The sequence below is a fragment of the Bos indicus x Bos taurus genome, chromosome 24 (genome assembly GCF_003369695.1).
Source record: "Bos indicus x Bos taurus breed Angus x Brahman F1 hybrid chromosome 24, Bos_hybrid_MaternalHap_v2.0, whole genome shotgun sequence".
NCBI lineage: Eukaryota > Metazoa > Chordata > Mammalia > Artiodactyla > Bovidae > Bos > Bos indicus x Bos taurus.
The window spans coordinates 45,582,584-45,607,563 of NC_040099.1; the positions used below are offsets into that span (position 1 = coordinate 45,582,584).

The window sequence follows — 24,980 nt, forward strand, 5'->3', positions numbered from 1 at the left end:
AGTTAATTCTTATATGAGTTAATTCTTATATATATATATATATATAATTATTATATATAATTCTTATATATAATTCTTATATGTGTGAGGTAAAATTCTTAGTCTTTTACATATGAATATTTAGTTAGCATCATTTATATAAGACTACTCTTTCCCACTTATTGGAGTTTTTTCCAGAACCCAGAAAAATCTTTAATTTACATTCTTATTATTCTAAGGTAGTATTTCCGAAGCTGGTCTATTGAGAACTTTAATAAACATGTTACAAAAAAAAAAAAAAAACAGGAAAAAAAGTCACATGACCCAACAAGTTCTAGGTATATTAAGCTGAATAAAATTAAGCATCTTTCCATACTGTAGTCTCAAAGACTTTAGTACCAGCATATCTGATGGATCTCTTACTTTATCAGTGAAGGCTTTTTATGTGGGCACATATCAACTTCTCTAGAAGCATGCTTCCAAGAAACTCAAGTTTGGGATCCACTCTTTTAACAGATTTACTCATTTGAATGCTCTTAAAATGTTCTAACTTTCCTCTTTGAGAATTAAGCCACCAGTATGGCTGGAGGTTGTTTGTTTTGTTGTTTGTTTTTCATCTTTAGGGCTTCCCTGGTAGCTCAGCTGGTAAAGAATCCACCTGCAATGCAGGAGACCCTGGTTCAATTCCTGGGTCAGGAAGATACCCTGAAGGAAGGATAGGCTACCCACTCCAGTATTCTTGGGCTTCCCTAGTGGCTCCATTGGTGAAGAATCCACCTGCAGTGCAGGAGATCCCGGTTCAATTCCTGGGTCGGGAAGATCCCCTGGAGAAGGGAATGGCTACCCATTCCAGTATTCTGGTCTGGAGAATTCCATGGACTGTATAGTCCATGGGGTTGCAAAGAGTCAGACACGACTGAGCAACTTTCACTTCATGTTTTCATCTTTAACCAGATGAGAGCAGAAATAAGTCAGTAATCTGTGAGTTCCCCTGGATCACTTTGCTAACTGGTTTAGGATGCACAGTTTTTGTTTATAATGAAGCATCATTTTTTAAGGTAAATATTAAATAGCACTTTTTTTTTTTTTTTTTTGAAAGTGTGATCCAAGAACCACCTGCATCAGAATAACCTGGTTTTTAAGGGCAGATTGCTGGGGCCCTTTCAGACCTAGCAATCAGAAACCCTCAAGCTGGAGCTCAGATGCTGCGCTGACAGGCTCTCTGTTGATTTCCTGTTAACACCAAAGCTTAAGAACTGCGGCTCATCCTTGGATTAAGGGAGAAAGCAAAATAGTGTGAGGAGGGGGAAGGGGGGACAGACCTTGAGAGGTAAGTGGGACCAGAATGACTCCGCCCTTCCTGTACTTCTTTCTTTCCCGTCCCCATTTCCACTGCCCACTTCGTGCCCTTTTTCATGTGTATGTGCGTGCATCCTGTGTACATACGTGATCACTGAACTCAGGCACACTAAGCACTCCTTGGTCCGTGATACCTTTGTGTTGCCACCAGAGGGCACCAGAGCACCTCCGAAAGCCGTGCGAGTCCTCTCCCCTCAGTATTCTTTTCCACTACAGACTCTCCACCCAGGGTATAATCTCCCAATCTCAGGCCTGTGCCCCAACTCACCGATTCCCAAAAGGACGTCAGATCACATGAGAGCGAAGAGCTGTTTTTTAAAAACCTCTTATGAGTTGTGAAGCTCTGGGGAACTTGTCTAATCCTCTGAGCACAAGTTTCTCATATTAACAAGGAAACATATGAACCTGTTACTGTAGTTCTTTTAACAGTTAAATGAGACAGTAAAGGTAGTGCTCCTGGCTATTGTTTTTCTACCATAGGCAGTGATTTGCATTGCTTGAAATCCTGAAACCTTGAATTGCAAAAGAAAAACACAAGTTCTAAAAATTGTATTATCAACAAGTTATAAGCAAATCTGTTTCTTCTTGGCTGTCTTGCAAGCCTATATTCAGATGCCTCTCTGTCTCCTCGATAATTTTTGGTCTGGATCTTATCATTTTGCATAAAGCACAGTTCATGACACCAATGGTGAGCCGAAGAATGCAGGTTAGCAAAGGGGAGCCTCCCTAAAAACCAAGGGGCTCGGCTCCAGGCTCCACACTCTCTCTGTGTCCTTCCCCAGGCCTTGTTAAGTAGTAAAATATAAGTGACATCTAAGTGTTGTTCCCTAATTAATTGTGCTATAATTATCATTGTGATAATTCACTCTGCGAAGGCAGTTATTGCAGTAGATACTTTAGTGAAGGAGGTGGCGGTGGAAGGAAAGAAGAAAGTGAAGTCGCTCAGTCATGTCTGACTCTTTGCGACCCCATGAACCTCCATCCATGGAATTTTCCAGGCAAGAGTACTGGAGTGGGTTGCCATTTCCTTCTCCAGGGGATCTTCCCGACCCAGGGATCGAACCCAGGTCTCCTGCATTGCAGGCAGATGCTTAGTGGGGAAGGAAGTAGTGGACATGGGGGTTATGGTAAGGGTGGTGGTGGAGGAGGTGGAGGTGGTGGTGAGGTTGGTGGTTGTGGAGCTGCTGAGGCTGGTGATAGAGAGGGTAGTGCTGGAGAAGCCGCGGTGGGCTCTCCTACTTAGCAGCCTTCAGAGAGCCTACCACCTGAAGGATAAATCCCAACTCCCGAGCTCGACAAAGTGCTTCATGATCCAACCGCTGGTTACTTCTTTAGCCTCGCTTCCCGTTAATCACACACACATTAACACACTAAGCTCTTCCGCATTAGAATATTTTCTGAGCCTCAGACCCAGTTTTGCCCTTAATTTTACTGTCTTTGTACATACTATTCTTGCCGTCTCTTTCTTCCCACCAGATACACCCCTCTTCAGTCTTCAATACCCAGTTCAAATGTCACTGGCATTTTTTTTACGAGGAATTTCCTGACCCTCAAGGCAAAGTTAGTGTCCATCCTTTGTGCACACCTCGGCTCTAACATTTTTGATCTGGCTGGTAACAAGCTGATGGGGTCTCCTTGCCTACCAGAGGTAGCCTTAAAGTGACCTCTTCAAGGTCCTCTTTAGACTCTGGTCCAAGACCTCTGACCCTCAGGCTGAGCCAGCAGTCACTCCATAACAGTCCTCAGTGCCTACTATGAATTCAAATGACCGGGCTCAGAAAACCTGTAGCCAAAGAGTGAACACTTCATAAATAAGTTTCTAGTAAATGAACACACTTCATGTAACTAATACCTGGTCAAGAAACAATACCACTCTAGCATCCAGAAGCCCTCCGACAGTTGTATTTTCAAAACATTATTAACTATGGAAACGTGCAATTTTTTAAGTGAGCTGTCAAATTCAAATGTGCAGGTAGTCGCTAGCTTTTCAAAGACATTTTAGAAATTACAGAAGTGACTTCACTCAGAGGATGTGGAGACACCGTGTTCCTTTCCAGAACAACACTCCAGCCCTCAGCTAACTTGGGCCACACAGTGGGTGCTCCCAAGCCTGGGAGCTGAGCCAGGATCAGGCGAGGCAGATACACCATCTAATTAGTGAAACCACTTGGAAAACAAGGTCCTGTTGACGATCAGGACATTCCAGGCAGAGGTTAATGGAAGTGAGATGGAGAACAACTACAGTGTGCTGTCTGTCTGCCAGGGTCTCCATGCTCCTGGGGCAACGCCGCTGGGGCGCCGTTCCCATCTTACAGATGAGAAGACTGAGGAGAGCACCCAGAACTTGCCCCACATCTTCACATTATCATGCTCAGAAGCCCAGAATCGGAAACCCCATCCCTCGGACTCTCAAGGGCATCTTTCTAGGGGGAAATAACATAACAAAGGCTCTGGAGTGGAAATGAGAACCACTGGTCCTGGGACACTTCTACCCTGGGGGCTGACACACCCGTCCAACATCCCGCTGAGGAGGAATGTCAGTCGGTGATGGAGGAGGCGTAGCAGCCCACGACAGAGGGAGCGTCCTGAAAACGAGCAGAGGGGCTTCCATGCAGGACGTCTCCCGCTCAGCCCAAACAGCTACTCTGCCACTCCTGCCCACTCCGTGTGTAATGGTTAAGAGTTCATGGTGGGGACAGTGGGACATGTGTGAGAGACAGAGGTATCTTGATAAGTATTTTCCTTCTGCATTGCTGCAGACGCCTCCATGTTTTATGTGGCTATGTTTGGTAGTCCCTGCTGCCCTGGTATTTTCCATCAGAGGAAATGTACTGGCTCTGTTATGGCCATATCACCTTGGCCGCCAGCATCACACAGGTGTTTGCGATAGCACCCTGACCTCCTGACCTGCCGTGCTTACAGAGAAAGCACCAGCCTAGCAGCCCACACGAGGCGGTGTGACAACAAGCCTGTGTCGCCGCTGTGTGTGTGTGCACGGATTCCAGCACATTCCTCCCGTATCTCGAGAGGCCCCTGTATACCAAGCAGGACAGCCAGGTGGTGCATCACCCCACCCCCTCTGGTTGACCTTCAAGGCCCTTCCGTGGGGCCTGCCCTCCTGCCCAGGGGCCCGCCTGCCTGGTTGGCAGCTGCATGGTCAACGGCATCACATGCCTTCAAGCGGACGGCTGGGCTGGTGCCTCAGGCCACTCTCGCCAGCCTGGACCGTTCACCTCGCCAGCCCCCTGTTTCTTCAGCTTTTCGGGGAATATGATGCCACCGAAAGGGATAAAGGAACACCTTTCCTCCACCCCACAAAAATATAAGGCCCAAAGGACAGAAATCAAGGCTCACAGAATGAAGCAGGGGGTCCCAGTGGAGGAAAGTGCTGAATAGGCTTCTGATAAATGGCTCTGCTCCTTTCTCATCTGCCTTCAGCCTTCTAACAGCACCTACTGCTGCTCTAACTGCTCCCTCTTCCTGTCTCTTCAGATTAAACAGCCCCCGCCCGCGCCCCAAAATTAAATGTCTCCAGATCTGGATTCTTGTGCAGACCAGAGTCCCGCATCTCCAAATGCATCCTGAGGATTTCCAGCTGCCTGTCCAGACATCTCAAACTCAGTGTCATAGGTCTTCAACTGCTTTTACTTTACACTGTCATTAAACTTTTATTAAAGTGCGATGATAGACATTAAAGGGTACATATGGTAAATATACGATATGTACTTTTCACAAACTAACACACCCAGGTAGCCAGCAGATTGAGCATTTCAGAAGTCCCCCTGATCCCCCCTCCTGTGGTGACTGGTACCCTGACTTCTCTCAGTTTTAGCCTATTTTGAACTTCGCATAAGTGGGATCACACAGTCTGTACTGTTCTGTGCCTGGCTGCTTTTTGTTCAACATTACGAGATGCATTCATAGCTCTGCGTGAAGTTGTAGGTCATCCCCTCACTTTCTCTGCAAAGGAATCATTAGCTACTCTGCCGGCAATGGGCAATTGACTTGTTGCCCGTTTTTCGGCTGTTAGGAGTAGAGTTGCGTTGAACTCTGTGGCACTGGTCCCTCAGTGTGGCCGTGTGCACACGTTTCTTTTGTGCACATTCCTAAGGAGGGATTTTTGGACACACACTTTCAGTAGGCAGTTATCCACTCCTGTAGATGCTGCCAGGAAGTATCCATGTGCGTCGCCCACCCGCATCATGAGTTCTGGCTCCTCCGCTCTCTAACGCTTAATGTCACTTTTGATTCATCCATCCTTCACCCCGAGCTTATCTCTTCTTCTTCCCCAATTATCTCACATTTGTGGCCTTTCTCCTTTGATGCTGTTCTGCGGCAGGCACCATGAACTTGTGCAGAGCCTTCCCAGGACCCGTACCTGCACAGTCTCCCTACAAGTCTGTCTCATCATCGCACCTTGTGGTCCACGAAAGTACAGTCGCTCCTGATCTCCAATTACTTTGGAGCTTACCTGTTTATTATTTATCTGGTTATTTACACCCTGCAGACCTCGCCAATGACCAAGCAAACCTCATCTTTCCCTTAGGCCACGGTGCTTCCTCCCTCACGTCATTCTCCAATGCCTCCGTCCTTAGCTTGTGTGGCAGGAAATCTGTCTTCTCTGTTAGCATTTCTACAACAAACCCCCAAGCTGGAGAGTTACTGCTGGCAGAGACTTCGAGAGACTGCCCAACGCCCTTGTTTCCAAAGAATCCCCAAGAAACTTAAGAAAAAGAACTTAAGGCAAAAGTCCTAGTGACTTGTCACAACTTTCTTAAAGTGACAAGTATCACTTCTTATTTGCTGGTAACTTTTATTTGATCTGAAAGCCAGCAGAGCTTTGGAAATTAACTGGGTGGAGAGGAGAGGGAATAACAAAAAGAAATTGCAAGTTGGCTTTGATTTTAAAACTGCTTCTCAGTGAGAGAAATGTTCTCATCAGCTACTGTTCTCAAACATCTGCCATGTTTAAAGAGGTTTTGACCGGTAGAAAGTTTCATTACAGAGAAGCATAGAAATACATGCAAGGGAAATAGCAGGCAAATTTGGCTTACTCCTCCCAAATTTTAAGAAAGCAAATAAAACTGAGTGCTTAATGTTTGCTTACAGTTTGCTACATTTATTACTTGAGTGTATACTTTACACATGGGACCCCAATACACTCTAATACTGCCCATATTTAAAGCTTTGAGCATAATTTTGCTGTTTTATATGGTTAATAGGTTCATAATTCTATCTTTTCTTTCATAATGTAGTATTATCTTACCTCTGCTTTCTTTGATGCTGGGTCCTTCGGTAGGGACCCATTGCCAAGTATTGTATCACAAAGAAGCCAATGTCAGAGTGCCTGTCAATATAGATGCCTGATACAAACATGAAGGAGCGCCGCTTTCTCTGTGGAGCCGAGTGGGGTGGACTCATGGCCTGTGATTCACAGCACACACCCTCCAGTGCAATCGCGAGGCTACTCACAGCCCACAAGCAGACTGAGCCTCTGTTGACTGACACTCAAGTGTCTTCCTAAAAGGCCATTCCCTCTTTTCCAGCCTTCACTAATGCCGCTCAAACTTGTGAAGGGCCTCAGGAGGCCCATACCTTCAGTAAAACTCCCTCTGCCTACTCCAGACACCACTGGTATTACCCAAATTCTTTTAGCCCTAAATTGTGTCCACTCAGTTTAGCACTTAATTGCACAGCATCTCACATCATGTTAGTGTTACTCACTCAGTCGTGTCCAACTCTTTGCAACTCCATAGACTGTTAGGCCCTCCAGGCACTTCTGTCCATGGAATTCTCCAGGCAAGAATACTGGAGTGGGTTGCCATGCCCTTCTCCAGGGGATCCTCCTGACCCAGGGATCAAACCCAGGTCTCCTGCATTGCAGACAAATTCTTTACCATTTGAGCTACCCAGAAAACACACATCATGTTAGAGGGCCTTAAAACCTGCCAGTTCTTGGTTAAACTTGACAGGTATTCTGACCCTCCCTGGAAGATCGCATGATAGGCTCCCCCGTAGGCCAATGATATTACAAATCCTTTCTTGCTAAGGAAAATGCCATTCCACCCATGGCATGACCAGTGATCAGACACAGCCTTGACCCTGACACTGATGTTCCCTTGTGTCTTATTGCTGCAGCAGGATGTGAGAACCACACTTCACACCATGCCTGAGAGTCCTAGGGACTCTTTGATCAGTAGTATGATGGGAACGTAGCTCGCATGGCAGAGCCCCTGACATCTGGGCACATGCAGGCAACCCTTGCTCATGGGCTCCTGCCACAAACCCATCAATCTAAGGCACCTGCACCCAGCACTCCAGCTTGGTTGGAGTGGGGAGGCTCAGAGCATGGCCTATAGCCTGAGAGAAGATGCTGAGTCCAGGACAGCTGGAAGGAAGTGAATTGGCCAAGACATCATGAATTTACAGCCTATGACCTGGGGTGCAGAGAGAGGAGGAGCCAGCCGTACCCCACATCCAGCCTTTGGAGAGCCCAGCCTTCCTGGGTTTGGATTGAACCAGGTTTTGGCAGCTGGAGTTGGGACTGTCCTATCTCGTCCATACTGATCTCCACCAAGGAGGCCCTGAAGACACAGCTTCCTGCCTGTTTACCCACAGTCAGGATGACTCAGGTGCTCCAAGAGCTGGCCAGCCTACACAGCTGGAGTGGGAACTCGTCCTCTCCCATTTCAGGAAAGTCTTAGAGGAAAAGCAAAGCCCCTAGTCACAGAGGTTGACCTGCAAGCTGGAGTGCTGGGTTCGGGTGCCTTAGATTGATGGGTTTGTGACAGGAGCCCATGAGCAAGGGCTGCCTGCGTGTGTCCAGATGTCAGGGGCTCTGCCACGTGAGCTACGTGTCCCAGGCACGGTGCTGCACCCAGCTCTGAGGACGTAACTGGGGCAGGTCTACCCCGACTCCTCTGCCACACCAAAGACACACACACCCATCTCAGTACAGCGCTGTGCAAGAGCTCGCCTTGGCCCTGGAAGGCCCCAGAGTCCCAGATCGTTCACCGACTCATTCGTCTACACACTCAACAAATAGCTTGTGAGGATCTCTGTGAGCCAGGCTCCGAGCCCAGAACTGGAACCACAGCGTGAACAAGACCAGCTCAACTCTGCCCAGGAAGATTGCACTCCAGTGGGCAAACTCAATGAAGCAAATACTCACAAAACCATGTAATTTCAAACAGTCAACACTGTAAGAGAAGAGAGAAACCCTCTGGGAGATGTATCCAGTGGCTCTAGCCTTGGCCTGAAAGGCACCTTCCCTCAGACCGTGAGCCTTCACGGGGATGACAAGCGTGCTGTGAAAGGGGTAGTTAACATGCCTACTGTGGGAGCGTAAGAAAATATGATTCCACACAGGGCTCTTGCCTTCGGGCCAAAGGAGTTGCAGACCCGAGTGGGATGAGGGAAATCACTGCAGGGGCCTTAGTATAAAAGGCCAAGAAATCCAAGATGGAGGGTGGAGAAATGGTGGCCACCAAGGAAAATGCTAGGGCAGATCCCCGAGACCCGGGGGCATTATAGTCCTTTCCCCAGAGTGTCATAGCTGATACCCACAGGCGTATCAGTCCTGTGAGTGGGCAGGGGGCAGAGGTCCCCGGCTGGACGTAGGAGCCAGTGGAGGCCGGTCCCTATGCATGTAGGCGTCACCCTTGCATGACCTGTGATAATCTGTCATGGTGACTGGGGGGTGAGGCACTCACCGAGCCCATGTGAAGCAACCAGCCCCAGCAGAGGGTGGGACCTGATGGAGTGGCTTGATGGAGTCTAATGGGATGAATAGGCTTCGCCTCGAGCCCTGCCTTCTACCGGCGTGGCCCAGCGTGTGACAGCGTGCTCCCCGCCACTAGCTGGAATGCAACCCTGACTCATCTGGGCTCACCGTGGCATCGCCAACGAGACCTTGGACTCTGTAAACTGTCTCCACTCCGGAAGCTTGAGTCCCTCCCTTTTCACTCAGTTCTAAGGACAGGGAGGCTTGAGAGTGGAGCTTCCCAAACTGTACAGTGCATGCAGATCCTTGGGAATCTGGTTAAAATGCAGACTCCGATTCTGAAGTTCTGAGTGAGGCTGAGATTCCTTGATTCTTAACAAGTTCCCAAGGAATCACACTTTGAAGACTGGAGAACCTTAACCAGAGTGAATAAAAGTAAGCCTTCCCCTCTCCTTCATGAGAGAGTGCAGTCAGATCAACCCTCTATTACTCACCCTGAGAACTGGAATACTGATGGCACCATCGGCAACAATAAGAAAATCAGAGGTAGGAGCTATTTTAGAGGGAAATAATAAAGGTTACCTCTGGTTGAATGCCTATTGTGTTCCATGATCTTGTTTAATCTATTTGTTTGGCAATGTAGGTATTAGTAATCTCCATTAATTTCATAATGGAATTAAGGCTTGGAAAGGTGAAGTAATTTTCCCCCGGGTGTTATAGCTGGCTGCAATTTGCACCTGGTCTGTCAAATTCCAAAACCCATCTAATGCTACAATGACATGTTTCCTTGTTTTGGTGGGTAAGGAATTAGGATTGGATTCAGTTCAGTGGTTCCCAACCTTGCCTTCATGTTAGAATCATCAGGAGGACTTTTAAAACTCCCCCACCCCACACCAATGAGATCAGACTCTCTAGCCACTGTCACCACTTTTTAGAAGCCCCTCGGGTAACTCCAATGTGCAGACAAGACTGAGAATCACTGAGCTAGTCCAATTCCTCTTTGAGTAAGTGAGGCAACTGAAAAGGGATGGATGAAGTGCCAATCTTGTCAGAAGTAGCACCTCTCAGTTCCTGCTCTAGGACTCTTTCTAATAAGCCAGCTAAACAAAAATTCCATAGTGGGATGGAGTAGGGCAGGAGTAGAAGCAGGATGGAGGTTCTTGGCAAGAGAAAAGACATAGAGAAGAGTGAGAGTTTCAGTGAACAGGGGACATTTCATATTTAAGAGCTGAGGAAAAGATTCAGAAAGCTAGAAAAGCTCACACACACACACCAAAAAATCCTTGAAATTAGAACATCTAATTCATCTATGAGTCCTCCCGTACTTAGCATACATTGGGCAATTGGATGGATGAGTGAATGGATGCAACAAGAAGGACAAGGGGGGTCCAATGGACAAGAAAGTCTAGAAGTCCAGTGGAGTAGAGAAGTGGGAGTCTCACTGAAACTGAGGAAAGGGAGGGCTTCCCTGGTGGCTCAGTCGGTAAAGAAACTGCCTGCAGTGCGGGAGACCTGGGTTCGATCCCTTGGTCGGGAAGATCCCTTGGAGGAGGGCATGGCAACCCACTCCAGTATTCTTGCCTGGAGAATCCCATGGACAGAGGAGCCTGGCAGCTACAGTCCATGGGGTCGCAAAGAGTCGGACATGACTGAGCGACTAAGCACATAATTATGGGAGAAAGGACTTCAGCTGGGATGAACTACCAACCTCAGGGTAAATGGTCACCATCAGGAAACCTTGTTTGGGGATTTTATTTTTATAACTGGGATTATTTTTTAATGATAGGATGAAATACATCAAGTGGAAAAATAAATGGAGTAATGTGTTTGAAGCAAAAGGGACTTGAGGATTTTTTAGGAACTTCAGTGCTTCATCTCTTGCCCTAATCAAGACAAAAGGCTGAGGCTGCCCACGAGCTCCACAAATAAGAAATCTCAGATTCTACACTGAGCAAAGCTCGGGGTCCTCCACCAGACCCCAGGGCTGCCTTTGGGTAACTTTTTCTCCCTTCAAGATAGTAACAGATATTGATTTTTAATTTATTTATTTGGCTGTGCCAGCTCTTAATCTTGGTATGTGGGATCTAGTTCCCTGACCAGGGATTGAACCCAGGGCCCCCTACACTGGGAGAGTGGAGTCTTAGCTACTGGATCACCAAGGATGTCCCATCTAATGGATATCAATTTAAAACTAGTTTCTCCTTGTAAGTTATGGGGCATGAAAAACTATTGAGAAATTGGTTGTCAGGTTTAGTAGACTCAGCAGTAGACTCTGAGATTCTGTAAACCCTAGATTCTGCAAAACCATGAGCCATGAGGAGCCAAAACTCAGAATGATGTTGGGTATTAAGAGTTGGGGGGATATTGTTTTGCTCATCACTTACCAGTATGTTTGATTAAATTTCTTACTGGACTTTTCCCCCTCATCATCAACCTCATATGTGAATTCAATCATGAGCCCATGGACCCTAGTCTTCAAAAATGGCATCCCTTGAGCTGTGTCCTAGGCACTGTTCTGTAAGGAAGGACTATTTCTAATCCACGCACTCTCCACTGGCCCACCTTGTGACCTCAGCTGACAGCTGGGTATAGCTGGCCAGTGCATTTGGGGACCAGGGAGCTTAATCCACCTACTCAGGCCTCTCTTAAACCTACTTATAAATTCTGTGACTTCACTCACATCACATCCCAACCACCTAGGCCATATGACATAATTAAATATTAATAGCACTCCAGTCACATATGTCCCTTGATCCAGGTGTTGGGAGAAAATAAGCAACAACTTGAGCTGAAAGGGAAAAGGACTGTTGACAAGGGAAGTGGATAAAACAGTGGAAAATCTGTTCTTCTCTGTCTGTACCATACTTCTTCCCTCATCAATATTCCTCCCAAACTCAGAGCTGCCCCTTACTTGGGAGAAGCTACCACCAGCTCCCAGAAGCTGAGCTCTACCCTGGTTTCTTCCATTTAGAATCAAAGTGAAACACACAAAGTAATTTCTCCAACTAAGTATAATAACAAGGAATTCCCTGGCAGTCCAGTGGTTAGGGGGGCTTCCCTGGTGGTGCTAGTGGTAAAGAAACTGCTCGCCAATGCAGGTAGAACAGATGTGGGTTTGAACCTTGGGTTGGGAAGATCACCGGGAGGAGGGCACGGCAGCCCACTCCACTGTTCTTGTCTGGAGAATCCCATGGACAGAGGAGCCTGGCAGACTGTGGTCCATAGGGTCGCAAAGAGTCAGCTGTGATTGAAGTGACTTAGCACTCACTTATGCCAGTGGTTAGGACTCCATGCTTTCACTGCTGAGGGCACAGTTTCAATCTTGGTCAGGGAACCAAGAAAAGGAAAACAACAGTGTTGAAAATTGCCATATTTTATTTTAAAAACAAGGATGTGTGATTAATTGTGAATCCTTCTAGTTCTATCACTACTTTTGCATTGTAATGTTAAATACTCAAATAATTTTTTAATTCAAATAGCTTTCTGCAGAGGATAATGGTGCTATAAACCTAAACAGCATATTAAAAAGCAGAGACATTACTTTGCCAACAAAGATTCATATAGTCAGAGCTATGGTTTTTCCAGTTATCATGCATGGATGTGAGAGTTGGACTATAAAGAAAGCTGAGCGCAGAAGAATTGATGCTTTTGAACTGTGGTGTTGGAGAAGACTCTTGAGAGTCCCTTGGACTGCAAGGAGATCCAACTAGTCCATCCTAAAGGAAATCAGTCCTGAATATTCATTGGAAGGACTGATGCTGAAGCTGAAACTCCAATACTTTGGCCACCTGATGCAAAGAATTGGCTCATTTGAAAAGACCCTGATGCTGGGAAAGATTGGAGGCAGGAGAAGGGGACGACAGAGGGTGAAATGGTTGGATGGCGTCACAGACTCAATGGACATGAGTTTGAGCAAGCTCTGGGATTTGGTGATGGACAGGGAAGCCTGGCACAAAGAGTCGGACATGACTGAGTGACTGAACTGAACTGACTGAAGGCTTAGTTGATTTTTTTAAGTTCTAATAAGAGATGTGGATTAAAAAATACAGAAGTATTTCTCCACCAGGTTTAATTTTGGTTTTGAATAAAACATGAACTCAAGTTTTTTCTTTAACAACAGGACAATCTCAGAGGTGCATGAAAATTCTCCCCATGTCTGTCATACTATCCCAGCACAACTGCATTTCCTATGCCAACATTATTATAGGATTACTCAGGCTCTGATACAAATCTGTGGCCAGTGGAATATGACTTATGCTATGACAGCTCAATTTACCAGTTCAAGAGATTGAGGGTGCAGTGTGGTCCAACTTTAAGCCAACTGATCAGACAGGTGGTTGAATCGTGTGCCCTCAAGGTCCCTCTGCCTTTGGCCCCCACCCCAGCCTTGACAGGTGCCAACAGCAGGAATAGAAGAGACAAGAGGAATGGGAGGAGGGATGAGGGCTAAGAGACTCAGAATCCTTCTCTAAATCTTGGCAGCCAGTGGGTGAGAGGTAGTGGATAATAATAGAAAGCAATCAGGCTGAGCGGCAACACCATATAGCCAGCAGACACTAAGCCTCCAGTTAGGGCAACTGTGAGGAGCCTGAGCCAGCTGCCACCTCCTCGGCTCCGGAGAGCAGCCTTACTTTAGCATATCTATCCAGTCGTTGCAACTTCTTGACTACACAAATGCCAGCTCTCTCCTCAAGGCTCCCTAGGGAGTAGCACCCATCCCAGTGCCTGGCTGGGAGTGGACCTCAGTCCATCCTACCCACCCCCAGTGGCTGATGTCTTTGCCAAGAGCCCACTGGCTCAGAGAGCTTCATTGGCAATGCTGGGGGTCAGGCCATCCCCCTTCTCTTCTTGGCCAATATCTTTAATAGTCAGGAGGCAATCTGATGATTATAAATCACTCTCAAGAGATGGTCAGGGAGACAGGGCCATGCCAGTCCCCAACCCTCATTTTCCCCAACACTCCAGTCCCTTCTTTCTACCTGATCTAAAGAGATTGAAACTACTGTCCTCCAACCCTTTTCCCTACTGTCCCTCTTTGGGAAAGTATTATTTTTTTTAATTATGAAGAAAAAAAAGCACCAGCAGGGTCACTGCTCACAAGTAAGGCCACTACATGCAAAGGCACCCCAGCATTCCTTTCATCAGAACATTTTACTGCCTTCTATAGGAGTTTTGTTGCAGAAAATACATAAAGGTCTTGAATGCTAGTGGTGCCCCTTTTGACTCGGTGCATTTGCGCAGTGCATTACCTTAGGTGCTGGCTGAGGATACCAGAGGAGCTACATGATGCTCCTGACACTAGCCTGAGTTTGAGAGCTGGAAAGAAAGTGACGCATGGACAGAAGGGATCTGATAAAAGTCATAGGTAGATCCCCATGAGGTTTTCTCATGCTTCTGCTGTGTGCAGGACAAACAACCAGATATTCAGTGGAGCTGAATAGTTGCACAACAGCATTGTTTAAGAGCAAAAATGTAGGCACCTCGGTGCCTCCAGCCATCACCCATCCCCAAGCTTCCCTGGCCAGGACAGGCAGTGCAGCGGGTAGAAATTGTGCACTTTATGCCACTTGGCTCCATGTCTCAGGAATTCTTACCACAAAGGGTCCCCTTGAATGGCATTCTGGGTCAGTGGGGGGTCTGGCTCTTGTCTGGAGCCTATTTGTCCGACTGTTTACCAAACCAAACACTGTGGGCCCAGAACACAGTGCAGAGGGATTTTCTGTGCTCAGTTTGTGGTCTTTGCTTCTCTGTGCGGCGGGTGTGGGGGGAGGGGGGCGGTGGGGAGGGGGTGGTGCTGGTCGGCAGGATAGGAAGAGAAGTCTGTCTGCTTTTTCTTTAGCACTTTCTCTCCCATCTAGAAAGGCCCTGCTCTGGATTCAGAAGAGCCCTCTGCCGGTTCCTCTTCTGCAGAATTCCTGTGTAGACCCTGCCCCCTGATACCTGTGGTGCATATTATCTGTAATGTCAAATTGCTTGTTGATAAATCAACATCCAGCAGCAACCAAAATGACATAGTGCTGGGATAATTTCTGGGTCAAAAAAAGACATTTTTTAAAATACCTAAAAATGTAAGACATGCTAGGAAAATAGTTAAATTGTGTCATTAACCATAGTTTTTGTTCTTCCTTCTTCTCCATTTCCTCATCTAGCTCTTATTTCCTCTCACGTCTATTTTTATAAACTTCCTCAAAAGCTTTCTGGAAAGAAAGAGATCTGATATCAATAAAAAAAAAAAAAAAAGAATTACTAGTATTCTCCAGCCCAGGTGGGACTGCACACCATAGAATATATTTTTAAAATAAAAGACAATAGCAGAGCTGTCACAGGGCTGGGCGGGGAGCGGTGACCACTGTGAGAGGAACATGGACATACCTGTGTTCAGCTCCCAGGAGCGCAGTGCGGACGGGCAGAGGGAAGAGAGCTGGGTGTGGACACTTGCACAAGGTGGGCAGGGAGAGAAGGAGCCTCCAGGGGCAGAAACTCGGTGGAGAAAGTCAAAGAGGATTGAGGTGGACAGAGGGTCACAGGACCAGGAGAGGAGGGGCTCGGCGAGGAGAGGCCTAGGTGGGACTTGGGAAGGGAAACAACATCGGTGCCCAAACACTCAATAAATGATACCAGGAGGGGCTGAGAAGAAGTCATGAAACTGTGAAATCAGGGCTGTTTGAAAGTACCTGGGGCTTCCCAGGTGGCTCAGTGGTAAAGAATCCACCTGCCAATGCAGGAGACGCGGGTTCGACCCCTGGGTTCTGGAGCTTCTGGAGAAGGAAATGGCAACCCGCTCCAGTATTCTTGTCTAGAAAATTCCATGGACAAAGGAGCCTGATAGGCAACAGTCCATGGGGTCGTAAGGAGTCAGACAGGACTGAGCAACTGAGCGCACGTGCAGAAGCCCCGAGGAACCTCTGTACGCACTTGTTACTGGGCGCCCGGTTATCCTTCTAACAGGAACCTCTGTACGCACTTGTTACTGGGCGCCCGGTTATCCTTCTAACAGGAACCTCTGTATGCACTTGTTACTGGGCGCCCGGTTATCCTTCTAACATCCAGTGCAGGATTCTCTCCAAAGCCACAGCCACCCGGCAAGACCCTGGCATCTTGGGGGTCTTGCAGTGAGAGAACATGGCTGCCGCCTGCCCACCTCATGGTTCTTGCTGAAAAGTTGTCTCTGCGCTCATAACTACACCCCTTCAGATGTCAGAGCCAAGAAGCCTTTTCTCCTGGTTTAGGCTGGGAACAGGGACCCTTTCAGGAATCCTCAAGGATAAACCAACCCAGACTGAGAAGGGCAGATATTGGAATGGTGCCACTTCCATGCATCAGGTACAGAGATTTACAAACGCGGTTGCAAAACTTCATCACAGCCTTACAAAGGAGTCAACTTATTCAATTTTACAGTGAGAAACCTGAGGGCCAGACATGGTGACGCACCTCAGGGCACACGGGGACGAAGCCAGGATTCAAACTCAGGTCTGCCTGACTGGGAATCCCATGTGCTTTGTTCTACCTAGTCAGACCGTACAGCACGGCTGTGTTTTGTAACCAGCATTTAAGGTGTGCCTTTTCAAGGACCAGGGGAGAGGGCAGGGAGGAAAGGTGGGGAGGAGTTGGTTCCACAAGAAGACTTCAGACTCAGTAAACACCCTCCACCCCTGACCAGCCCACTCAGGCCACTGAGGCAGCAGGCGGTCTAGGTGCCGAGTGGAGCTGGCTTCAGGCTGAGGTCTAGAGATACATGTTGATGCTTGAGTTCATTAAGGTAATTAGTGAATTGAAGAAAAGCAACTAATGGGCAGAAGCTGGAAATACTGGATGATGCTAGGGTACAAAGCACGAACCTTGATGTTAAACCGGACAAGTGATTTAAATTCTGTGAGCCTGTTTGTGTTAGCTATTCAGTCACGTCCGACCCTTTGTGATGCCACAGACTGTGGCCCACCAGGCTCCTCTGTCCATGGAATTCTCTAGGCAAGAATACTGGAGTGGGTAAGCCATTCCCTTCTCCAGGGGACCTTCCCAACCCAGGGTTGGAACACAGGTCTCTTGCATTGCAGGCAGATTCTGTTTGCTCCTCTGCAAACTGGGAATAATGGCATTAACCTCATAGGACTTTTGTGATGGTTAAATGACTGACGCAGATCCAGTGCTCAGCTCAGTGCCCAGCACACAGAGTGCATGCCCAGCCATTTGTCCAATTCCAATACGTACTGTAACTATCACTGTTACTGTTATTATCACCGTCAGGGATGGTAGTCCATTTGCATAAAGAGCTCACAGATACACTAGTGTGATTCCTTTCGCTCCTATGCCAGGCTCTCAGTCTATCCTCTTATGATTCATTTTTCCCCTTCAGCGTAACCCGAGGAATCTTTACCAGGCAGAAAATGTTGGCAGGAGATTTGCCTGAACCTCAAAATTCTGGCCATGAACTTGGGTTTGTAGTTTTTCTCCCAGGCCCCAGATACACACATTGAGCCTCTGGGGACACTGGGAGGGAGGGAATCCCCAGGAAAGCAAGGAGGCTGTGGTTTGGCTGGTGTCCAGCGGGTGGAGCCAGAGAGTTACTGGCGGCCTCCCTGACAAGGGCTATCAGCTCCTCCAGGCAGGCAGGAGGCCCCACGGACACCTGCACAGCTTTCTGTGGGGTTTTCATTTTTCAAAATTGTGTGCACGACTGAGCGGCTTCACTTTCTCTTTTCACTTTCATGCATTGGAGAAGGAAATGGCAACCCACTCCAGTGTTCTTGCCTGGAGAATCCCAGGGACAGGGGAGCCTGGTGGGCCACAGTCTGTGGCATCACAAAGGGTCGGACGTGACTGAATAGCTAACACAAACAGGCTCACAGAATTTAAATCACTTGTCCGGTTTAACATCAAGGTTCGTGCTTTGTACCCTAGCATCATCCAGTATTTCCAGCTTCTGCCCATTAGTTGCTTTTCTTCAGAGTTGGACACGACTGAAGCAACTTAGCAGCAGCAGCAGAAGCATTCTACAGTTCACCTCACTTCTGTTTGTGATCTCAAAACAGGCCACAAAATTGAAATTTAAGGGAAAAAATGAAGAAGAAAGGGATTTTTCTCTTGAATTTTAGATATATCTGCTATAGAATGTTTGCCTCCTGACTTTTAAAGGCAGCAGAGTTTGTCCTGGGATTCTCACCTGGAAAGAAGGGCATTCCAGGCCAACATTTATATTTTTGTTTCCCTCCTCACTGGGGAAAAGGGCAGGTTGGTTTCCAGAAAACACTCTGTGGACCCGGGTTCTCCCCACACTCACCCCACACCCCATGGAACTTTCCTGGATTCCTACACCTGAGCAGAAACCACGTCAAGTCTAAGAGAACATTCCACCTGGGAGCTACCACTTAAACTTTAAAGTCTGCCGCACAGCAACCTGTCTCTATGTTTTCAGTTGAAGTGACACTCTGTTGATCCTTTTCAGTTACACGTCTTCCCCAGAACAACCCAGGGTGAGGGTAGGCTCCAGAGGAAACTGCAAGGGGAAGACAACCATGAGCTCAAGCAGGATTGCTGCTGGACAAAGACCTGGGAAGCCCCAGAAACGATGGCAAAGTTGCTGGCACCAAGTCAAGAACAGGGACAGACAGACAGAAGGTACAGGACAGGGGGCCCGCTCCTCGGCAGTGCTTTGGCCCTGTGCCTAGAGTGGGAGGAGACAGCCAGATGCACAGATAAGCAGAGTGGGTCCTGAGTGTAAAAGCTCTGGGTCCCTCCCCCAGCACCCTCCTCCTAAGCACCTCCCTTTTAATAGAGCCCAGCAGGGCTTTATCAGCCAGTGCCTTCTGCCCGGGAAGCCAGCTGCTATGTGAGTACTCCCCTGTGTCTGTTCATTTGCAACTGTTAATAGTGGGAGGGCTGTCGCCTTAGACCTCTCTAATTTTTCTCTTTTTAATGGAGATATATGTTCCAGATGATTGGAACTGAGTAAAAGCACAAAATTAGAATTCTGGTAGACTAGCAAACCATTTACCCAAATCACAGGCTTCTTCCTGGATGCTTGAAAGCTGTCTTGGTTCATAGTTTCTGCAGCAGGGTGGATCGGCACCAGAGCTCCGCGTGCAAGAGGGTTTCAGCGAGGAGTCCACTTGAGGTGCTCACCGACGCTGCATAGGAGTTTGAGGCTGTGTTCTTGAAATAAGTAAAATTGGAGATCTATCAATACGACTGAAAAAAAAAAAAGTGGGTATTGGGAATGGCCCTTTCCAAGTACAGTTTTCCAGATCACCCTGCATGTACCATCATGCTGGAGGGAGGACACTGGAACACGCTTTGGGAGAACGAGTCCCACTGCAAGCACAAATTTGGCAACTTCTTTTCAACTACATTTTCTGTTGTGGAATTCAGACCTCAAGGCTTCAAAGGGAGTGTGTTCCAAGGAGAGTGTTTTAAGCAAGAGACAGGATACCTGACAGCATTTTCTGTTTCTCATCACAGGTTTAGAGAAGGCTGAGCACTTCCCACAGCTTAGATTCAAAAACTGCCTAACATAACGAGTTCTGTAAGTATCACATAAATGTCAATGCTGAAGTCTCCTAATTATGATAGAGCATGAATGTTTATATGCTTTCTTCCATATCTATGTCCAAAACTTTGCATTATTTTTAAAACGGATACTTGAAGCATAGAAGTTAAAGACTCTCCGAGCTCTCTAATTATACAAATTTCTAATATATGCTGACAATAGAATGAGTTGTATTTCCTATAAGAAGTGTTGTTAAACTGAAATCTTGATATTTCAGAATGATGAGTCCTGCTTTGTGGCACTAAGTGATCTGTGCTATCAAAAGTGCTTTCTGACTTCTATTGTAAGCTCACTGGGTGTAGCTTCTAGAATATTCTCGGGATATTAACCTCAACACACAGAGGCCTTGTTGTGGATATGTCTGTGACACAAGGGAGTGAGGCTTACTTGGGGGCATGGTGAGATGTTTGTTTGTCAGAAGAGTCACTGCTTCTGGCAAGGACACAGGGTGAAACAACCTTTGCTGTTGTTCAACACCCCCCTCCCCAGGGTTACGTCAGGGAGGCCATGAAGACAGACTGTGTCCACTATGTTACTGAGCCCTAACACCCGCTTGGGGACATCAGTATGTATGGTTCCAGCCTGGAAGACAAAGAACCACCAGGGCTTACCTGTTCTGTAAGGCTGTCCTGCTGAGTGAATATGGATGGTCCAAATTTTGGAGTCCAGTTTTTTCCTCTATAAAATGAAGGCTTGAACTATATGCTCTCCCAACTTCTTCTCTCTCTTGGCTCTTAGAAAATATCGATGTTGAGCTCAAGGATGTCATTTTCCCAGACATGAGTGATTTTGGTGCTGGGGAAACATGACAGGGGAATGTGACAGTCCTGCCTGTCTCTTTTCTTTTTCTTTCCTTCTTTCTTTCTTTTGTTTTTTAAACTAAATATGAGAGCCCTATTATTGGGTTTCTTAACGTTGCTCTTTGTCAAACAAAACTATGCATAATGCAACCCACCTGTTTGGTGTTAGCCAGATTGATTAACCATGGATAAATGTACATACACACACACACAACTTTTTCCACAGACCTGTCAGTAAAGTTTTCCACAACTATGGATTTTTCTGAAACATTCTAGCAGAGTGTTAAGTTTTCAGATTTCAAACCAAGCCAGTGGAAGAAAGTAATTAAAGAGGAAGAAAAAAATAAATACCAAACATATGACTTTTCTGGAACTTCTAAAGGAAGAATGCTATCCTTGGATATAATGGAAGTTTTTTTTCTATTTTTTTTTAAGGGAAACAAAAGGTTGTCACACCTGTTGAATATAACTATGAATTGTTTGTTATTAACAAGGTGATGTCTGATTTTTACCAATTCTTATTCAGATAGAAGGAAAATAATGCCATTTAGCAGTCTCTTAGACTGGGGTTTTGCTGTGCAAGTGTGGCTAGCTAGCATCTTATTACAGAAAATAGAACCCATACCAGGGCTTCTTCTCACGTTTGTAAAGATCAAGGCTGAAGGAAATTGTGGCTCCATCCCCGAGATGGAGCCCTAAGAGTTCACCTGAAGTGTTTCAGAGCCCAAAGCCCACCACGCCCTCTGGAACAGGCTTCAGACCTGTCGGCTTCCTGCCAGTGGAGAAACACAGGAGCACAAGATCCATACGTGGGTCGCGGTGCAGGATGGCTTGCCAGTTTTTTCTTCTGTTTTAAGCGAAGTAAAATGAACATTCGGTGTCTACAGTCAGCTCATCGTCTCTGCTGATGGAGCTCTAGCCGATGAAGAAGTCTGCCTTCTTTGTTGAGGTCTTCTCTCCCCAGGAACCCCCTAGGAGAGTTCTACCCTGCATTTCACATCACAGGCAGGGCACGATTTCTGCTGATTCATGTATTTTTGCCCTTTGTCGTATATGGAAAGAAAGGAAGGATGAGTGGACGGTCTTTGATTGGCGCTGCTGGTGATGCCTATCCTGGTCCTCTTTGGAGGGGCCCTTTTGGAAAAAAATCTGGTGAGGCAGCGCACAGAGTCTTCCCCTGGATAAACTTGGCCGTGGTCCAGGGGCCAGAAGAACAGGTATGCTACCTTCGTACAGCTTCTGTCTCTGTGACTCTGCTGAGTCTTTTCTGAACCGAGCCTGGGAAGTGGGGTCCTCATGCTCTGCTGAGCGGTGCAGCTTGGCCTGAGCCTGATGCACAGGGGTCTTGGTCTAGAAACTCACACGACACTCGTCTTGGTTTAGATGTTGGACCTTTGTGCTGCAGAGTTCGGACAACTATGGAAAAGCTAGGAAAAAAGCATTCTGGGGATTTTTATTTATCTTGCTTCTATTTTATAGAGTTCATTCCTTACATTTTCTTGTCCTGTCTTTTCAGGTGAAATTTAATGACCTACTTAGATTTGAGAAGTTTGAACTTAGTTCCTGCTTCATCACCTTGTATTGCCTACCCAATTAGGATATGTGGACTTTTAAAGTTCCCTATAGAAACACAAAGAGTGTAGCATGATTACATCCTAGGGTGAACTACAACTGTTACTGGTTTCTCACGACCAGTTCTCATGCCTGAGTTCTGGAACGACTAATCAGGATTCCCAGAGCTCTATAGTGTTCACTTCAGAATAAATGATTCCCTGGGGAATCAACTCATGAGAAGATCTATCCCTCTATTACACGGTAGCCCTACCACCCACCCCCATATATGGATACTAGAAAGACAAAGCATAGCAAGTCTTCTGTATGCTGGGCTGAAGATTCAGATCAATGGTTCAATCTTTACCCAACTTTGGGTGTCTGGGCAGGGAACTCTGGCCAGTCAGGTTCTCAATCGTGTCTGGCCAGTTAGAATATCAGGTTTTGTATCTGTATCTCCAAAATCTCTGAGGTGATGATGTATTGAAAACCCTCTAAAATAAATAAATAAATGCTGGGAATTTTGAGAACACGAATTTGTCCACCCTGGGATAACCCCTGTATCTACTTGCTTCTGTACTTAATGGAAAATGCCCACTTTAATCTTTTCATTCAGTGCTGCCTCTGTAGAGCTGGATCTACCCAGTTGCAGAAACTCAAGGCAGTTTCTTGTCAATGTCTGGACTGGAGCCTGATGCCTCTCATAGGATGTGTGACTTTGAGAACGGGGTCACGATAGCTAAAGAAAGGGCTTACCAAGCAATACCTTTAGTTACGATGTTTAAAGAGAGATAAATGAAAATAAATGATAGCTATCAGTTAGATTATGAAATAAAACCCAAATTTTTCATAATTTCTTAACAATTCAAAAGGTTTTCATTGTTTAACTTCAGGCCAGCTGAGCTCCACATAGACTTAGATTTGGTTCCTGTCCTCCAGCAGTTTTTAGTTTAAGAATCTCTTAATGCCAAGCTTCATTGGAAGTCTCACAAATGCTGGTTTCTATCACTATTTTGCCAAACCAAAATGACCTTGGTCTAGAATGCATTGCATAAACAGCCTCTACTTTGTGGAATTGCTGGCCATCGTTTAAAAGCAGAATGGTTATCTGGCAGTGAATTAATACAATTGAAGTACAATCTTGACTCAATAAAAAATGAGTTACATGGATTTTTGTACTGGGATTAATAGAAGCCAAAACTGAAATCAGAATTGCAAAAAATAAAAACTTTAAAAGTCATAACTTTTATTACCTGTTAATTGGGCTTTAATAGCTTTTTGTTGGGTATGCTAAATGGAAGAACAGTGAGGCCAAAAATAGGCATGAGAAAGCCTTATTCACAGCCTGGTTGCAGGGAGAAGACGAGTTGGTTTAACTGCATGGGTTTTGGGTATTTCCTTGGTCACGTCTTACGTGCCTGTGGCTTCAGCATTCCACACTTGTGGCCCCTGGGGTCTGATGGCTTTGGTGTTCCCCTCCTGCACACTGGCCTGGCTGTGCTCTCTGCTTTTCTTGCAAACTCAAAGTGGTTTTGCCATGGTCTTTCTCCCTTTGCCTACCTCTGGGATGACATCATTGGTACTCTTTTATATCTCCCATCAGCACCATGAAACCTTCACTTTTGTCTACAGGGTACACTATTCTGATGATGCTGATGCTTTGTTATTGCACACTCAGCATGAGAAGTGAAGAGTCTTGTAGTGAGCACAAGTTATGGTCATACTGTTAGTATTTCCCTGAGGCATGCTTACTGTAAGTATGCCCTGTACACTCTTACAGTGTACAGCTCTTAAGTTGTAATTCTTTGGTTTTCAACAGCTAGCCCACTTCCACTTTTTCCATTTTCTATATCTTTGTGGAAGATTATTTTGCCAGTCTTTTTTCTAGTTTAGATTTAGTAAATTATATTTTTAAATGATATAGCCCAAATTCTCAATATTTTAGTGAACATACTAAATATATAATGTATATATTATGTATATAAATGTATAGTCCCCAATTTATGTCGATTTGCACATTTCATTTATTTAACTATTTTGCTCATTTAAACACTTAAATAAACACTTAAATAACAATTTCAAAAATAAAGAATATATGAAGCAGCTACCTGATGTGAAGATGTAGTCAGGACGTAATCTCTGATTTGGAGAGTGAATATTCTGTGGTGGGGCAGGGCACAGTTCTTAGGCTATATCAACACACACAAACTGTCTTGTAAACATTTCTTCTCTTTCAAACTTTTAAAACAAAGCCTGTTTTTGTAAAATAAAAATTGAATCTAAAATGGCTGCTTGTCTTAGAAAGTAGCTGGTTGGTCTGCATTAGTGAGCATCATTTTGTAACCTGACATCTGGCTCCTTTCATTGGAGCAAAAAGGTTAAGTACTTGATTGTAGCTATTTCTGTATCATTTTCTGACTCATTATGTTGAAATTAACTATTTTTAATTTTTTTCCCACTAGACTGAGCTCTTTGAGTGTAGGATATAGGTGCTCAATAAATATTCATTGAGCTAGAAACTGAACCTTATGAAATTAAAGACCAGAACCTTCTCATGGTGACATTAAAAACAGTGATGACAAAAGTAGCCTAGGGCTTGGGTTTTGATAATGATCTTCCTGACAATATTTCAAGAGGAAAATGGTGCTTTCTTAGTTCCGTGGGATTGTCATGGTCCAGATGAAGTGCCTTCAAACTCATCCTGTGTGGCTACTGTGGTCAAACCCCACACTGGCCAGTCCAAAGGGCTCTACATTAAGATTGTTCATGAGCTCCATTCTTTCCTCAAGGAGCCAGAAGAGACATCCATGGATGACAACCCCACTGCAGTTAAATTGGACCAGGGTGGAAATCAGGCTCCACAAGGTCGAGGCAGAAGATGCCTCCCCAAGGCACTTGGCTATATCACTGGTGACATGAAAGAATTTGCCAACTGGCTTAAAGGTATCTACACCACCTTGGAGAAGTGGCGTTGGGGGAGATGGTTTGCTGGTTCTTCTACTAAAATCTTCAGTTATACTCCCCT

At 46.0% G+C, this 24,980-nt stretch overlaps 1 protein-coding gene across 6 annotated transcripts in view; it reads left to right on the plus strand.

Moving 5' to 3' along the window:
* SLC14A1 (solute carrier family 14 member 1 (Kidd blood group)) overlaps window positions 1-24,980 on the plus strand; it is a 56,468-nt gene that overhangs the window by 13,225 nt on the left and 18,263 nt on the right. The window contains exons 1-4 of one of the 6 annotated variants that reach the window (XM_027525973.1): window positions 18,485-18,887; window positions 19,517-19,580; window positions 21,466-21,621; window positions 24,745-24,898. In XM_027525973.1, the coding sequence (XP_027381774.1) occupies window positions 21,475-21,621; window positions 24,745-24,898 (301 nt within the window). In that variant the 5' untranslated portion in view covers window positions 18,485-18,887; window positions 19,517-19,580; window positions 21,466-21,474. Of the gene's footprint in view, window positions 1-1,078; window positions 1,310-18,484; window positions 18,888-19,516; window positions 19,581-21,465; window positions 21,622-24,744; window positions 24,899-24,980 lie in introns of those variants that run through there. The other 5 variants (XM_027525974.1, XM_027525977.1, XM_027525976.1 and 2 more) reach the window with 5 other exon arrangements.